General features: G+C 36.5%; 1 protein-coding gene across 4 annotated transcripts in view; it reads left to right on the top strand.

Annotated features, from left to right (window-relative positions):
* The window catches only part of AMY2B (amylase alpha 2B), a 57815-nt gene extending 41307 nt beyond the window's left edge, over positions 1-16508 (top strand). For all 4 annotated transcript variants that reach the window (XM_036112146.2, XM_036112145.2, XM_078072674.1 and 1 more), the window contains 10 exons: positions 2688-2899; positions 3221-3367; positions 4210-4407; positions 5032-5262; positions 6026-6159; positions 12941-13063; positions 13173-13272; positions 14649-14767; positions 14874-14999; positions 16281-16508. In XM_036112146.2, the coding sequence (XP_035968039.1) occupies positions 2732-2899; positions 3221-3367; positions 4210-4407; positions 5032-5262; positions 6026-6159; positions 12941-13063; positions 13173-13272; positions 14649-14767; positions 14874-14999; positions 16281-16470 (1536 nt within the window). In that variant the 5' untranslated portion in view covers positions 2688-2731 and the 3' untranslated portion in view covers positions 16471-16508. The remainder of the gene's footprint in view (positions 1-2687; positions 2900-3220; positions 3368-4209; positions 4408-5031; positions 5263-6025; positions 6160-12940; positions 13064-13172; positions 13273-14648; positions 14768-14873; positions 15000-16280) is intronic.
* Positions 16509-18173: the final 1665 nt, after the last annotated feature.

The raw sequence follows: 18173 nt of genomic DNA, 5'->3' as shown, positions 1-18173 counted from the left end.
TCTTTCTTTTTCTTTTACCAAATTTTTATATAAATTTTAGGTAACATATAGTGCAATATTGGCTTCAGGAGTAGAATTAAGTGGTTTGTCACTTACATACAACATCCAGTGCTCATCATAAAAAGTGCGCTCCCCTATGCCCATCATCCATCTAGCACATCCCACACCCACCTCCCTCCCTCCACCCTCACTTTGTTCTCTATTGTTAAGAGTCTTTTATAGTTTGTTTCCCTCTCCCCTCTTCACCCCCATATGTTCATCTGTTTTATTTCTTTTTTAAAAAATTTATTATTTTTTTATTTTTAAGGATTTTTATTTATTTGAGAGAGTGCAGAGCGAGAGAGCGTGAACGGAAGTGAGTGGCAGAGGGAGAGGGACAAGCAGACGCCCCACTGAGCAGGGACCCCCCCCCAATGTGAGACTCGATCCCGGGCCTGGGATCATGACCTGGACTGAAGGCAGACGCTTAACCGACTGAGTCACTCAGGCACCCCATCTGTTTTATTTCTTAAATTCCAAATATGAGTGAAATCATATGATATTTGTCTTTCTCTAACTGACTTATTTTGCTTAGCATAATAAACTCTAGGTCCATCCATGTTGTTGCAAGTGGCAAGATTTCATTTTTTTTATTTTAAATTCAAGTTAGTTAACATATACTGTAGTATTGGTTTCAGGATTAGAATTTAGTGATTCATCACTTACATATAACACCCAGTGCTCATCCTAACAAGTGTTCTCTTTAATACCCATCAACCATTTAGCCCATCCCCCACCCAATTCCCCTCCAGCGACTCTCAGTTTGTTCTATTACCTATACAGTCCCTTATGGTTTGCCTCCTTTTCTGTTTTTATCTTACTTTATTTTTCCTTTTTTAAATTGTGTTCAGTTAGCCAACATATAGTACATCATTAGTTTTTGATGTAGTGTTCAACGATTCATTAGTTGTGTATAACACCCAGTGCTCATCACAACATGTGCCCTCCTTAATACCCATCACCTGGTTACCCCATTAACCCACTCCCCTCCCCTCTGTAACCCTAAGTTTGTTTCCCAGAGTCTGGAGTCTCTCATGGTTTGTCTCCTTCTCTAATTTTTTCCATTCAGTTTTCCCTCCCTTTCCCTATGGTCCTCTGCACTATTCCTCATGTTCCACATAGGAGTGAATCCATATGATAATTGTCTTGCTCTGCTTGACTTATTTCACTTAACATAATACATTCTAGTTCCATCCACATTGTTGCAAATGGCAAGATTTATTCTTTTTTATGGCTAATATTCCATTATAAATAAATAAATAAATACACACGCGCGCACACACACACACACACACACACACAGAGACATATATATATATACACACTACTTCTTTATCCATTCATCAGTTGATGGACATTTGGGCTTTTCCCATAGTTTGGCTATTGTTGATAATGCTGCTATCAACATAGAGGTTCATGTACCCCTTTGAATCTGTATTTTTTATCCTTTGGGTAAATACCTAGTAGTGCAATTGCTGGATCATAAGGTAGTTCTTTTTTTAACTTTTTGAGGAATTCCATACTGTTTTCCTATAGTAGTTGCACCTGTTTTTTTTTATTATGTTATGTTAATCACCACATATTACATCATTAGTTTTTGATGTAGTGTTCCATGATTCATTGTTTGCATATAACACCCAGTGCTCCTATTTTTATTCCCACCAACAGTGTAAGAGGGTTCCCCTTTCTCCACCTCTTTGCCAACACCTGTTGTTTCTTGTGTTGTTAATTTTAGCCATTCTGACAGGTGTGAGGTAATATATCGCTCATTATAGTTTCGATTTGTATTTCCCTGATGGTGAGTGATGTTGGGCATTCATATGTTTTCTTCACAGTAGAATGCAAGTTCTTTGAGAATAAGAATCCTGTCTTATTCATCACTGTATCTTGAGTATCATCCACATGCTTAAGCAAAAAGCAGTATTCAGTTAATGCTTGTTGGATTAATGGATTAAGTTTTCCCCACCTGTACTATTGTCTTTTATAGGTTTTTACTTACATTAAGAAGGAAATGGGATTGAATTCATGACTGTAGTGTCCTATCAGGTATAAGAGATATTTAGCTAAAAGGAGGAAAAACCAAACATTCTACTACTATAGCCATTGCATTAAGCACATGATTTGATGGATGTGGGGAAAGGTCTGTTTCCTCAATTCATGGGCATTCACCTTCCAAATAATTTCTTAAATCTTAATGCAGAAATTTAAATAACTAAAAATTAGGGTTGATGGTGTAAAAACAGAACTGAATTGAATATCCTATTTCTTTTTGAAATTGAAACATTATAATGTTTGCAAATAGATAGTTAAGGAAATGTTCTGACTATAAGTTCAGTTGGCTTTCATTGTGATTTTCCTTCTGTTAGTGAAGGACTTCAGAAATAAAACCTAATCCTAATTAAATAATACATGATTAAGGATTCTTTACATATAAACTGCCAGATGTTTAAAAAGGTTAATATTCCCTCAATAAGGAAAACATTAAGTTCTAAAAGGTCATTTAGATTGTTTTCCTGGCAGGTTGTTTATAGATATTCTTCACCTGTTAATATTATTATTGATAATCATTTTCTGATTATGAATAAACACTTTATGCTCTACGTATTTATTCATGTTAACATTTACTTAGTAAAATATGTTTCTTACAGGAATAAATAGTTGCTGGAAAGAATGCTGGCAACTTCAAAGCAAAATGAAGTTCTTTCTATTGCTTTCAATCATTGGGTTCTGCTGGGCTCAGTATGCCCCAAACACCAAATCTGGACGGACGTCTATTGTCCATCTGTTTGAGTGGCGCTGGAATGACATTGCTCTTGAATGTGAGCAATACCTAGCTCCAAAAGGATTTGGAGGGGTTCAGGTGGGTATTGTTCATAGTATAAATTGCAGTTTTCTATGCTTATAGTAAATGGTATTATGATCTGTATTTGTGAAGCTGGAACATTTTACTGAGGAAGAAAAAAGTTTAGTATTGCTGGCAACTTTATGTTTTGTTTCTGATATAATCTTTCTTCAGCAGGACATTTCCAATATACTGTTAATATTTTCATGTGGTTGTTAAAAATGTAACTATATATGCAAAGATTCAGAAATTTATTTTAGATTATTGATTAGTTTTGAGAGTATCCAATGATATAAAGTAACCCATAATTTGATACTTATTATGATTTTTTATTTGTAGATCTCTCCACCCAATGAAAATGTTGTGATTCATAACCCTTCAAGACCTTGGTGGGAAAGATACCAACCAGTTAGCTACAAGATATGCACAAGATCAGGAAATGAAGATGAATTCAAAGACATGGTGACTAGATGTAACAACGTTGGTGTAAGTGAATTAAAGTTTCCTTTAAAAAATATTTAGAAAAATAATTTCTCTCTCCTCTCTCCTGTTCCTTTTGAGCAGAAATTTTTCCATATTTATTTTTTATTTTACTTTACATTTAAGCTATAGCTAAAACTTAATTATTACCTTATGTTCAGCTTTTGTAAATTTTTGTATATGTGCTCTTTGTCTACTAAAGAAATTTAAGTCAAAGTTTAAAGCCGAACTTACTTATAAAGCAAGTATCAACTTTTAGCCCTATAACTATACACATTTTCTGGGCAATCCCATACACATTTGTGGGGAATTGGAAATTCCAGTTGCAATATTTGCTGTAATTTTTATGTAACTTGTATTTTTACCTATAATTTCTGGGTCTTCTTTCCCACGGGGTTTTGATGGTAAATAATTATATTCTTTTTGATGAGGAGCATGAGAGACAATATTCACCTTCAGATGCTTAGTAGATAATAGAGGCTAGCTGCTTCTTTCTTAGGATGATGCGTGGAAATTTCAAAGACCACTACTCTCTCCTGTCCCAGCTGATTCTTACCTCCCCTCACCCCCAAAAAAGGGTTGTTTGCATTTTTTCATTGTTATGGTAGTTTTAGTTCTATCAGTTTATCATATATGTAAGTATTTTACCAAGACGGTAGAATGCAGATTGGTATTCAGTTCACAATGGTTTCCCTTCATGCTTGACTTTTGGTTTACTAAGAAGATAAGCTAAAAAATAACAAAGACCTATTTTGGAGTGTGATTAACATACCATAAACTTTAGTCAATAATACTATAGATTTCTACCTCTCTGTAAGTCAAACTGAAATAGAAACTTTGTTTTTCAGGTCCATATTTATGTGGATGCTGTAATTAATCATATGTGTGGGAATGGTGTGAGTGCGGGAACCAGCAGTACTTGTGGAAGTTACTTCAACCCTGGAAATAGAAATTTTCCAGCAGTCCCATTCTCTGGTTGGGATTTTAATGATGGTAAATGTAGAACTAGAACTGGAGACATTGAGAGCTATAATGATCCTTATCAGGTAATTAAAGAAAAAAACCACAGTGATCTGAATAAAGAGCTATCTGTGCCTTTAATCATCTACATGTAGTTTATTGATCTTCATTTTATTTATTTTTTTTAAAGATTTTATTTATTTATTTGACAGAGAGAGACACAGCAAGAGAGGGAACACAAGCAGGGGGAGTGGGAGAGGGAGAAGCAGGCTTCCCGCTGAGCAGGGAGCCCGATGCGGGGCTCCATCCCAGGACCCTGGGATCATGACCTGAGCCAAAGGCAGACGCTTAATGACTGAGCCACCCAGGCGCCCCAATCTTCATTTTAAATACTGGCCTGGATTCCTTAGGAAAATAGGATTCCAACTCTATTTAAAAATAAGAAACGCAAATCAATATTTAAAACATTTTTCCCAATTTAATTTGTCCCAGTCAGAAAAGCTCATCTACTTTATTTCTTACATACTCCATTTTTATACTAGAAAATATTTCTGAGGTATGTCCATACTAGAATGTCAGTATCTCCAGTTCCCAATGCAAAGAAGACACTACAGAAATATCTGTGAATGAATAGATGAATGCATAATCAAATGGATTCTCAGGTAAAGGCAATGTTTTGTGTATCAATCACAAATTTTTTACCGCAATAGGTCAGAGATTGTCGTCTGGTTGGTCTTCTTGATCTTGCACTGGAGAAAGATTATGTGCGTTCCACGGTTGCTGACTATCTGAACCGCCTCATTGACATTGGTGTAGCAGGGTTCAGAATTGATGCTTCTAAGCACATGTGGCCTGGAGACATAAAGGCAGTTTTGGATAAACTGCATAATCTAAATACAAAGTGGTTCTCTGAAGGAAGTAAACCTTTCATTTACCAGGAGGTATATTAATTCATATATGTATCTATATTTCATGTGTATATGAAATAATATCATATAATTCATTAGAAAATAAGTGATAGATTTAATTAAAACAATTTCTGTTGTTTAAGGGCTGAATCATTTATATAGAAGAGTTTTCGTGAACCCTCTTTTGTTGAGACAGTATCTAACATCTAACTCTTTATCACAAGAGATTTTATGGAAGTGCAGAGGATTTATTTAGGCTGCAAACATCTGTGTCATTTGCCATCTCCCCAAGACAGATAATATTATAGTGGTTTTCTTGAGCCAGTCATCTATCAGAGTTTAAATCCTGGCTATAGCACTATTAGCTGTGTTCACACAGGCAAACTGATTAACCTGTCTATGCAACATTTTTTTTTCATATGAATAAAAAGGATGATGATAATAGTTATGTCTTTGTCTAAATATTAATGAGTTAATATTTGTCAAGCACTTAGAAATGTTGTGAACCAGATATCAAGTGCTATAGAAATGCAAGCGATCGTTATTATCATTTATGTGCAAGACTAAAGTTAGGTCAACATTCTCGCAGGACAACAGATCACCTTGTTATCTTGTTATTTTTAATATTGTAGCATATAATTTAGCACAAAAAAAGAATCTTGCTTTAAGGAAAACCATTTGAGGTATTTCAAATAATATAAATAGTTTCAAGCCATTTTCTGTATAATGTTAACTTGCTGGTTAAAAGCCTCTAAAGTTCTTATTTAAAATGATATTTTCCCTATATTTTTACTAGGTAATTGATCTGGGCGGTGAGCCAATTAAAAGCGAGGAGTACTTTGGAAATGGCCGTGTGACAGAATTCAAGTATGGTGCAAAACTAGGCACGGTTCTGCGCAAGTGGAATGGAGAGAAGATGGCTTACTTAAAGTAAATGAAATATGATTTGTCTTTTAAATTATTTCACAGATGTATTAGTCTTATTATCCCAATCTGAGTTATCTTAGGAACTTATTTAGAACTTTTAAGGATTCAGTTACTGATAATAAGGGTTATAGTTCCTCAAATTCCAATTTATCATCTTTATTATTAAGAATGTCAATCGTGAGGATATTGAGAAACCCAAAACACACCCTAGAGACTTTATGTATTATATAACTATACTAGATTTGACTAATGTTTGAATATAATATGTGAAGGCCACATTATTATTAAAATGATTGTATCATTTATGAAGTACTTACTACATGGCTATTTTTAATTTACTTATATTTATTTACATATTTTACATCAAATAGTTTACATATATTATCATCAATTATTTTCAAATATTAGAATATTCATATTATAACAACTCAAGATTGAAACATACTTTTAACCCAGTTTTCCATTCCATATGATATCATATGGATGTTGATCATTCTGAAGTTTTTTTTTTTTTTAATATTATGTTATGTTAGTCACCATACAATACATCATTAGTTTTGATGTAGTGATCCACGATCCATTGTTTTCGTATAACACCCAGTGTTCCATGCAGTACGTGCCCTCCTTAATACCCATCACCGGGCTAACCAATCCCCCCTCCCCCCTCCCCTCTAAAACCCTGTTTGTTTCTCAGGTCCATAGTCTCTCATGGTTCATCTCTCCCTCCAATTCCCCACCTCCTTCATTTTTCCCTTCCTTCTCCTAATGTCCTCCATGTTATTCCTTATGTTCCACAAATAAGTGAAACCATATGATAATTGACTTTCTCTACTTGACTTATTTCACTTAGCATAATCTCCTCCAGTCCCATCCATGTTGATGTAAAAGTTGGGTATTCATCTTTTCTGATGGCTGAGTAATATTCCATTGTATATATGGACCACATCTTCTCTATCCATTCATCTGTTGAAGGGCATCTCAGCTCTTTCCACAGTTTGGCTATTGCGGACATTGCTGCTATGAACATTGGGGTGCATATGGCCCTTCTTTTCACTACCTCTGTGTCTTTGGGGTAAATACCCAGTAGTGCAATTGCTGGGTCATAGGGTAGCTCTATTTTTAAATTTTTGAGGAACCTCCACACTGTTTTCCAAAGTGGCTGTACCAACTTGCATTCCCACCATCAGTGTAAGAGGGTTCCCCTTTCTCCACAACCTCTCCAACATTTGTTATTTCTTTCCCTGTCCATTATTGCCATTCTAACTGGTGGAAGGTGGTATCTCAGTGTGGTTTTGATTTGGATTTCCCTCATGGCTAATGATGATGAACATTTTTTCATGTGTCTGTTAGCCATTTGTATGTCTTCTTCAGAAGTGTCTTTTCATCTCTTCTGCCCACTTTTTGACTTGATTATTTGTTTTCTGGGTGTTGAGTTTGAGAAGTTCTTTATAGATTTTGGATACCAGCCCTTTATCTGTAGTGTCATTTGCAAATATCTTCTCCCATTCTGTGGGTTGCCTCTGTGTTTTGTTGACTGTTTCCTTTGCTGTGCAGAAGCTTTTTATCTTGATGAAGTCCCAAAAGTTCATTTTTGCTTTTGCTTCACTAGCTTTTGGAGATGTATCTTGAAAGAAGTCGCTGTGGGCGATGTCAAAGAGGTTACTGCCTATGTTCTCCTCTAGGATTTTGATGGGTTCCTGTCTCACATTGAGGTCTTTCATCCACTTTGAGTTTATCTTTGTGAATGGTGTTAGAGAATGGTTGAGTTTCATTCTTCTGCATGTGGCTGTCCAATTTTCCCAGCACCATTTATTGAAGAGACTGTCTTTTTTCCATTGCATGTTTTTTCCTGCTTTGTCAAAGATTATTTGACCATAGAGTTGAGGGTCCATATCTGGGGTTCTCTATTCTGTTCCATTGGTCTATATGTCTGTTTTTGAGCCAGTACCATGCTGTCTTGGTGATCACAGCTTTGTAATATAGCTTGAAATCGGGCAACATGATGCCCCCAGCTTTGTTTTTCTTTTTCAGCATTTCCTTGGCGATTCGGGGTCTTCTGATTCCATACAAATTTTAGGATTGTTTGTTCCAGCACTTTGAAAAATGTCATTGGAATTTTGATCAGGATGGCATTGAAGGTATAGATTGCTCTGGGTAGCATAGACATTTTAACAATGTTTATTCTTCCGATCCATGAGCATGGAATATTTTTCCATCTTTTTGTTTCTTCTTCAGTTTCTTTCATGAGTGTTTTGTCGTTCCTAGAGTATAGATTTTTTACCTCTTTGGTTAGGTTTATTCTGAGGTATCTTATGGTTCTTGGTGCTATTGTAAATGGAATCGTTTCTCTAATTTCTCTTTCTACAGTTGCTTTGTTAGTGTATAAGAAAGCAACTGATTTCTGTGCATTGATTTTGTATCCTGCCACATTACTGAATTGCTGTATGAGTTCTAGTAATTTGGGGGTGGAGTCTTTTGGGTTTTCCACATAAAGTATCATGTCATCTGCGAAAAGAGAGAGTTTGACTTCTTCTTTGCCAATTTGAATACCTTTTATTTCTTTTTGTTGTCTGATTGCTGTTGCTAGGACTTCTAGTACTATGTTGAACAACAGTGGTGAGAGTGGGCACCCTTGACGTGTTCCTGATCTTAAGGGAAAGGCTCTCAGCTTTTCCCCATTGAGGATGATATTCGCTGTGGGTTTTTCATAGATGGATTTTATGAACTTGAGGAATGTTCCCTCTATCCCTATACTCTGGAGAGTTTTAGTCAGGAAAGGATGTTGTATTTTGTCAAATGCTTTTTCTGCACCATTTGAGAGGACCATATGGTTCTTCTCCCTCCTCTTATTAATGTGTTCTATCACACTGATTGATTTGCGAGTGCTGAACCACCCTTGCATCCCGGGGATAAATCCCACTTGGTCGTGGTGGTTGATCCTTTTAATGTATTGTTGGATCCTATTAGCTAGGATTTTGTTGAGGATTTTGGAATCCATATTCATCAGGGATATCGGTCTGAAATTCTCCTTTTTGATGGGGTCTTTGCCTGGTTTGGGGATTAAGGTAATGCTGGCCTCATAGAATGAGTTTGGAAATTTTCCTTCTGTTTCTATTTTTTGAAACAGCTTCAGTAGAATAGGTGTTATTTCTTCCTTGAATGTTTGGTAGAATTCCCCAGGGAATCCATCAGGCCCTGGACTCTTGTTTTTTGGGAGGTTTTTGATCACTGTTTCAATCTCATTACTGGTTATTGGCCTATTCAGGTTGTCAATTTCTTCTTGTTTCAGTCTTGGCAGCTTATAGGTTTCTAGGAAGGCCTCCATTTCATCCAGATTGCTCAGTTTATTGGCATATAGTTGTTGATAATAATTTCTAATAATTGTTTCTATTTCCTTGGTGTTAGTTGTGATCTCTCCCCTTTCATTCATAATTTTATTAATTTGGGTCCTTTCTCTTTTCTTTTGGGTAAGTCTGGCCAGTGGTTTATCGATCTTATTAATTCTTTCAAAGAACCAACTTCTAGTTTCATTGATCAGATCTACTGTGTTTCTGGTTTCTAATTCATTGATTTCTGCTCTAATTTTAATTATTTCTCTTCTAATGCGTGGCTTAGGCATTTTGTTGCTTTTTCTCTAGTTCTTTAAGGTGTAGAGTTAGTTGGTGAATTCGGGATTTTTCTATTTTTTTGAGTGAGGCTTGGATGGCTATGTATTTCCCCCTTAGGACCGCCTTTGCAGTATCCCATAGGTTTTGGACCGATGTGTTTTCGTTCTCATTGATTTCCATGAATTGTTTAAGTTCTTCTTTGATTTCTTGGTTGACCCAAACATTCTTGAGCAGAGTGGTCTTTAGCTTCCAAGTGTTTGAATTTCTGCCAAATTTTTTCTTGTGATTGAGTTCCAGTTTTAGAGCATTGTGGTCTGAGAATATGCAGGGAATAATCTCAATCTTTTGGTATCGGTTGAGACCTGATTTGTGACCCAGTATATGGTCTATTCTGGAGAAAGTTCCATGTGTGCTCGAGAAGAATGAGTATTCTGTTGTTGTAGGGTGGAATGTTCTGTAAATATCTATGAGGTCCATCTGGTCCAATGTATCATTCAAAGCTCTTGTTTCCTTGTTGATTTTCTGCTTAGATGATCTGTCCATTGCTGAGAGTGGAGTATTGAGGTCTCCTACAATTAACGTATTGTTATCAATATGACTCTTTATTTTGGTTAACAGTTGGCTTATATAGATGGCTGCTCCCATGTTGGGGGCATAGATATTTACAATTGTTAGATCTTCTTGTTGGATAGACCCTTTAAGAATGATATAGTGTCCTTCTGTGTCTCTAATTACAGACTTTAGTTTAAAATCTAATTTGTCTGATATAAGAATTGCTACCCCAGCTTTCTTTTGAGGTCCGCTGGCATGGAAGATGGATCTTCATCCCTTCACTTTCAGTCTGGATGTATCTTTAGGTTCAAAATGAGTCTCTTGTAGGCAGCATATGGATGGGTCCTGTCTTTTTATCCAATCTGCAACCCTGTGCCATTTTATGGGAGCGTTTAGGCCATTCACGTTGAGAGTGATTATTGAAAGATACGAATTAATTGTCATCATGTTGCCTGTGAAGACGTTGTTTTTATAGATTGTCCCTGTAAATTTCTGTTGTAGATCACTCTTGGGGTCTTTCTCCTTTTATAGAACCCCCCTTAATATTTCTTGCAGGGCTGGCTTAGTGGTCACATATTCTTTCCTCTTCTGCCGGTCGTGGAAGCTCTGCATCTCTCCATTCTGAATGAAAGCCTTGCTGGATAAAGTATTCTTGGCTGCATGTTCTTCTCATTTAGTACCCTGAATATGTCTTGCCAGGCCTCTCTGGCTTGCCAGGTCTCTGTGGATAGGTCTGACGTTATTCTGATGTTCCTCCCTCTGTATGTAAGGAATCTCTTCCCCCTAACTGCCCTTAAGATGGTTTCCTTGGTTCTAAGATTTGCAAGTTTTACTATTACATGCCGGGGTGTTGGCCTGTTTTCCTTGATCTTAGGAGGGGTCCTCTCTGCCTCTAGGACTTGAATGTTTGTTTCATTCCCCCCATTAGGGAAGTTCTCAGCTACGATTTGCTCAAATGCATCTTCTAGTCCTCTCTCTCTCTCCACTCCCTCCAGGATTCCAATTATTCTGACATTGGACCACTTCATGGTGTCACTTATTTCTCTATTTTCATGGATTCTGAGTTGTTTTTCCCTGGCCTCCTCTTTTCCCTTTTTATCTATTATATTGTCTTCCAGGTCGCTTATTCTCTCTTCTGCCTCAGTTACCCTAGCTGTTAGATTATCTAGATTGGATTGGATCTTATTGATAGCATTTTTACATTCTGCCAATTCACCTTTTATTTCTGCCCTTAGAGACTCTATGTTGCCATTAGTTGATTTCTCCATTCTAGCCATTGTCTTCACAATTGCTAGCCTGAATTCCATCTCCGACATCTTGGTTATATCTGCATCCATTTGTAAAAATGAAGCATAAGTCATAATCTCTGAGTCTTTTCTGTTTTGGGGGCTCCTCCTCCTAGTCATTCGGTTGATGGGTGTTTGAGGGAATGTATAGAGTCCAAATTATTGACCAGAACCCAAGCAAGATGCACCTGTTTTCTTGGGACCTTAGGGTTGCTGGCCTCTTGTTTTCCCAGCCTGTCTTCTGCGGGAGGGGCCTGCCGTGCTGTTATTCAGGCAACCCTGTTCGAGCGGAGTTGCCCTGCGCCCCTGTGGCGGGGGCTGGGCTCAGTGGGAATCAGTTTTTGGGGCTTTTGTTCTTTGGCGCTTTTCCCTGGTGGCTTTCCGCGTCTCTTCCACGAGTCAGAGCAGAACAGACCGTTTCCAACCCTCTGCCTTAGAGCAGAGAGATCGCAGTCTGTTCTTCAGTGAGTTCTCCAGGCCACACTGTCTCCGTTTTTGTCCGTGCTGCTATAAATTGCAGCGTCCTGGGTCATGCGCCCCTTCGCAGTGCCCCCAGTCCTGCCTCCAGGTCGGGGCACGTCTCTGCCCTTTGTGCTTCTAAAACCACCAGCCACTCCCAGTTCACGCGCGGGTGACTCTGCTGCTCTGGGTTTCTGTCCCGGGGGCTGCAGTTCGCAGGTGTGCTCCTGCCGCTCCAGGTTTCCACCCCGGGGGCTGCCCTAAAGTCCTTTCCCCACCGCTACTGGTCTGCGAGTCTGTGCCCGTCCGCAGCGCGCGAGGCTGTCACTCACCGGCGGTATAGGATCCCCACGGCCAGGCGCCCTCCCACTGCCGTTTATCCTCCGATATCTGCCCGCAGAATCACGGCTCTCCGCTTCGTACCTTGAAACCAACTGCCTGCGATATTCTGTTTGTAGAGATCCAGATCTTCTTACATCTCAGGCTGGTTTTGTGGGTGCTCAGGGTGGTCTGGTAGATATCCAGCTCAATTCCGGGGACCAGTTGAAATGGGTCCCCTACTCCTCCACCATCTTTCCCCCCTCCGATCATTCTGAAGTTTTATCTAAATTATAATGTAGTGAAATCTCTAAAATGACTTTTTTATAACAAAAATCGTATAACTGTAACATGAATATAAGTAATTCATACATATATACATACAAAGAATGTATATCTATATATAGTTTGTATATATATTTTAAAAACTCCTAGAGAATAATCATTTTAATTAGAGAATTTCATTTTGGCCTGCCATACCAAAAGAAATACACCTTTAGTTTACCCTAAAGCTATTTCAAAAGAATACATATGTTTGTGTGTGTATATGTGTTTTAATAGGAACTGGGGAGAAGGATGGGGTTTTATGCCTTCTGATAGAGCACTTGTCTTTGTGGATAACCATGACAATCAGCGAGGACATGGAGCTGGAGGAGCATCTATTCTTACATTCTGGGACTCTAGGTAGGAAATAAAGTCCCCTCCACCCCGTTGTTTTTTTTTTTTTACCTACCTTTTAATGACGCTAAAAATACTGTTTTCTTCTCTGCTGATATCATTTTGTAACCTTCAGACTGTACAAAATGGGAGTTGGATTTATGCTTGCTCATCCATATGGATTTACACGAGTAATGTCAAGTTTCCGTTGGCCAAGACATTTTGTAAATGGACAAGTAAGTTTTGGTGTTATCCAAAATATCTTTTTCTCAAGGAAGGGAAGGCAGTTTTGTTGTGATTGTACATGATGCTAGTATATTTACTATTTATCAAATATTGAAGTGTAAACCTGATATAGGACACTTTTAGTAAAGCAGTAGATATTAAGAATTAAAATTCATGGTCTCTATTGTCAGAGTATGCAAGCTATATCAGAAATATGACAAACACACCCTCACCCCAAAGAAGCACTTAAAAATAAGGATATAGTAAGTAAAATATGTACTTTTCGTAAGTGCCTACTTCATGGGGTTGATATAAGGAGAAGTTAACAGTTGTAAAGAACTTAAAATAGCACCTTCCCATAATATGAACAATATATTTTTTTAAATACTTTGGAAAAGAAGTTGTATGGAATGCAAAGAAACTATTCAGTTGAACTGGGATTAAATAGGGAAAGTATCTTATAAGTGGAAGGAAAATATATGTATTAGAGAAGAGAAAGTTGCAGACTATTTTGGGAAAGGGAAAGATGAGAAAAATATTTGGGATAATGTATGGGGTATTGAGTTGCAATTTTAAAAAGAAACTGAGAAATAAAATTATGAATGTATTTGCAAAGTTAGTGGAAAGTTGTTGTTTTTTTTTTTTTAACTGAAGATTTCAGATGCATCATTGTATAGCAACTTCATACCTAAAGTAAAAAACACTTCACTACAAACCAGGCTGATACTTACCTGGTTTCTTCCTTTTTTTTTTTTTTTTCTATGACTATTGTTAAAAGTGCCAATCAGAAAAGCACAAAATTAAAACTTTGATCAATTTAGTAAAGAATATTATGATGTATTGATTAGCACATTTATCCAGAAGGAAGAATGAGAGAAATGAATACTTATTTAGCAATTATCATATTCAAGGCATTTTCACATACATTATTTAATTTTTATAGCAACTAAGCAATATCCCCATTTTACAGAAGAAGAAAATTAGGCACAGAGAAGATATGTATATTAACTAAGTTTTCTTAACTAATAGTAATACAATCTTTGTTTCCATTCTGCTGTTGCTGACACTGAAGTCCTTGCCATTTCAATATCATTGCACTACTGACAGTGATATTAAGAATTCCATGGCAATTCCTTGGAAAGAAAATGGAAAGGGCAAAAAAATCTTACCTTCAAAATATGGCACTAGAGAATGAAAAATTGGGGAGAAAATGGTGAGGACTTGGTAAAAGGCTTTAAAAATACTGAGGGAGTTAGATTCTAAATGAAGACAATGCAGAGACACAAGACAGACTGGGTTTGGTGTACTGGAGAGGAAAGAGACATATACATGAAATGTTAAAAATTGGAGCTTTTTCAGTTTTTTTCTTTTTTTCTCTTTACTTAAGGATGTTAATGATTGGATTGGGCCACCAAATGATAATGGGGTAATTAAAGAAGTTACTATTAATCCAGACACTACTTGTGGTAATGATTGGGTCTGTGAACATCGATGGCGTCAGATAAGGTGGGCATTCTTATTTAGAGACATCCTCTAATAATAAACATTCTTAACATTTTATTTTAAACTGTTAATGTATTCATCAGCATTTTATGTGGTATTTTATTTTTAGGAACATGGTTATGTTCCGTAATGTAGTTGATGGCCACCCTTTTACAAACTGGTGGGATAATGGTAGCAACCAAGTAGCTTTTGGAAGAGGAAACAGAGGATTCATTGTCTTTAACAATGATGACTGGTAAGTAGATATCAATTACAGGTAACATTTTATACTAATATGTTCTTGGTTTACCACTTTCTCTTCTTGCACATTTACTTTTTTTGTATCTGAAAAATCCTTTAGTCAATGGATTAAGAAACCACAGAAATCAGAAGAAGAATGATGATGGCTTTTATTCTTCTGATCTCTTCTTTATAAGGGCTTTCTATTCTAAGTAGAGTTATGTTATGTGCATCCTTGCATTTCATGTGCAGGTATGAGGCACACATATATGCTCACATATACACCCCACACAAAATACACAAAGTAGTTAATATAAAGGTTGTGAAATCACTAGAAGAACTGTCTTATAGCCCCCCTTCCCTTTTTAAATAATGGAAAAATATTGCCCCAATACTGAAGTACCTCTTTTTAGCTCTTTTTTTTTTTTTTTAAGTATTCTCGTATCTGTTTGTTTTGTCTTCTTTTTTCACTGCCCTGTCCCTCTGACAAATAATATATTTTTTAAAGCATCTGTATAAAGAACTTGTATCTTATGGTTGGTCAGTGATTCACCTCAGGAGATTTTCAAGTTTTAGTTCTGAGACTTCTTCTTACCTTCACTGGTTATACTTACATCCTCTGCCTCCAGTATATTGATTCCCTAATATATAGAACTATGACTTAGAAGATGTCTTTGCAAGCAGTTGAAATGTCTCCGTTCCAAGGCCAACTTTCACTCATGCTTAGCTCATTTTAGCCTATATTATATTTTACTGACAAAAAGACAAATCAAATATATCTCTTTCTTGCCACCAAAAGAAGCTATGGCTAATCCTTTAATTTCTGTCTTTTGGATGGGAGAAGCAAGATAAATTTAGGAGACAGCTTTATATTTAAAACCATATACCTCTTCATAAAATGCTAGATTATTTTTATTTCCAGCCCAAATTCATTTTCTCCTCTTGTGAAAAAGATTTTTGCAGAAATAATCAAATTTAAATTATTGAAAATAATTAATATTTGCTTATGTTTAGATGGGGAAAATTTTAAAATATTTATGTTTACCAAAGGAAGTACTTTTATCTAAGGATGACATGTCACTCAAATCTTTACTGATATTCCTCAACCGTAATTTTGTGTTAATACTCACTGCTGACTAGGAAATTGCTAAGTCTTCTGTAAGATTACTTTTAGTCCTGGAAAACTGTTCACATCTACTGGAGAGGTCTTGGCACAAAGCTAAGCTTTTAGAGATAGTCTGAATTCTTGCTTTTTATTGTGCTGAATTCAAGTTAAATCTTAAATTTTATTTTACAGGACATTATCTTTAACTTTGCAAACTGGTCTTCCTGCTGGCACATATTGTGATGTTATTTCTGGAGATAAAATTAATGGCCACTGTACAGGAATTAAAATCTCTGTTTCTGGGGATGGAAATGCTCATTTTTCCATTAGTAACTCTGCTGAAGATCCGTTTATTGCAATTCATGCTGAATCTAAATTATAAAATTTGAAATAAATAAATACACATATGCAGAGAAATAACCAAGTGCATTTCTTTTCGTGTGTGTGTGTGTGTGTATTCTTACAATTCATTAATTTTTGGTAAAAGCTTTAAGTGATCAACTTGAAAAAACTCAGAAAAGCATAAAAATCACATATAATTACATAATTATAAGATAGCTACAATTAACACTATGTTATATTTTAGAAGACTCATGATGACTTGTCAAAGGAATTTCTAAGAATTCAGAGAGGCATCTTAACAAATATGTTTCTTGCCATTAACACCATTTCCCAGTATGTATTTATGTATTTCTTCCATCAAGTGTTTCTAATAATTAGTTAGGGATAGCTGATTTAATTATTCCCATACAAAGTTAGAGCATTTGAGTGACTTCAACTTATGAAAGCACTTTTACAGTTAGTAAGTTAAAAAATAAACTTGAATTATGCAAGGTATAAGTCTCAATTATATGGAACTCATAGGAATCTTCTACTTTCTCTGTTTTTCTCTTTCTCTTTGTAATGTCTTTAACTTGATGTAGATGTATGGTTTTTTTGTTCCATTTCTTACCCCCCGTATGGATGGATGTAACCATTTAGGATTTTATTACACCATATGTTCTGGATTTTCTTCCTGATCCTCTAGCTATTTATTTTCCTTCACCTTGACTTTAAATGTGGAATTTGATAAGGATCTCATCTGTGTTTTATAAGTCTCAGTTGTTTTGCTTATGCTTGAGTGATAAAATAAAAGCCATAATTTGGAAACTCCCTCTTCTTTTCACCTGTAAATTTATCTGTAATTATCCTTATCCTTATCCTTATTATTATTATTATTTTGAGAGAGAGAGAGAGCAAGAGGGGTGGGGGAGAGGGAGAGAGAGAATCTTAAGCAGACTCCAAGCCCAGCATGGAGCCCCATGTGGGTTTTGATCTCACAACCCTGAAATAATGACCTGAGCCAAACAAGAGTCAGGTACCTAACAAACTGAGCCACGCAGGCACCCCATCCCTATTATTTTCTTCTTTCCTCCTGTCATAATGAAGAAGGTGTACTTCATTTTACCAAATGCCATTCTCCTCACTTGTGTTAATACCATTCCATTTTTATCTCATGGGGGATTTTATTTCTTAGATTACCCTTTCTCAAGGTGCCTGGGTGGCTCATTGGTTAAGCATGGGACTCTTGATTTCCACTCAGGTCATGATCTCAGGGTTGTGAGATCAAGATCTGTGTGTGCTCTGCAATGGGCATGGAGTCTGCTTAAGATTCTGTCTCTCTCCCTCTTCCTTTGCACCTGCCCCCAGCTCCCCACCTCTCACTCATCCTCTCTTAAAAAAAAAAAAAAAATCCTTTCTTTTCTGATTGAATAATCTTTCCCTTTCTGCTAGATTAGTCCCCTTAGATTACATGTATTAGTCTTCCAATTAAAAAATCCGTGACTCCCAGATTTTTTGTAGGTATAACCCACTTCTTTGCTTCCCTTCCTAGTCAAGCTTCTGTTTTTACCACATAGTCTCTACATCTTCAACATTAGTCATTTTCATCTCCTCATCATCCAGTTTCTAATCATGACTTCACTGAATCTGCTCTTGTCAACATCACCAAAAACATTGATGTTACTAATCCAGTGTGCTTCTCTATCTTCATTTTACTTCATTTTGCGACAGTATTCAACATGCTGAGCCAACCTCTCTCCTCTT

The sequence above is a fragment of the Halichoerus grypus genome, chromosome 5 (assembly GCF_964656455.1).
Source record: "Halichoerus grypus chromosome 5, mHalGry1.hap1.1, whole genome shotgun sequence".
NCBI lineage: Eukaryota > Metazoa > Chordata > Mammalia > Carnivora > Phocidae > Halichoerus > Halichoerus grypus.
The sequence above is the reverse complement of the archived record's forward strand: the minus strand, read 5'-3'. Positions and strand labels throughout refer to the sequence as shown.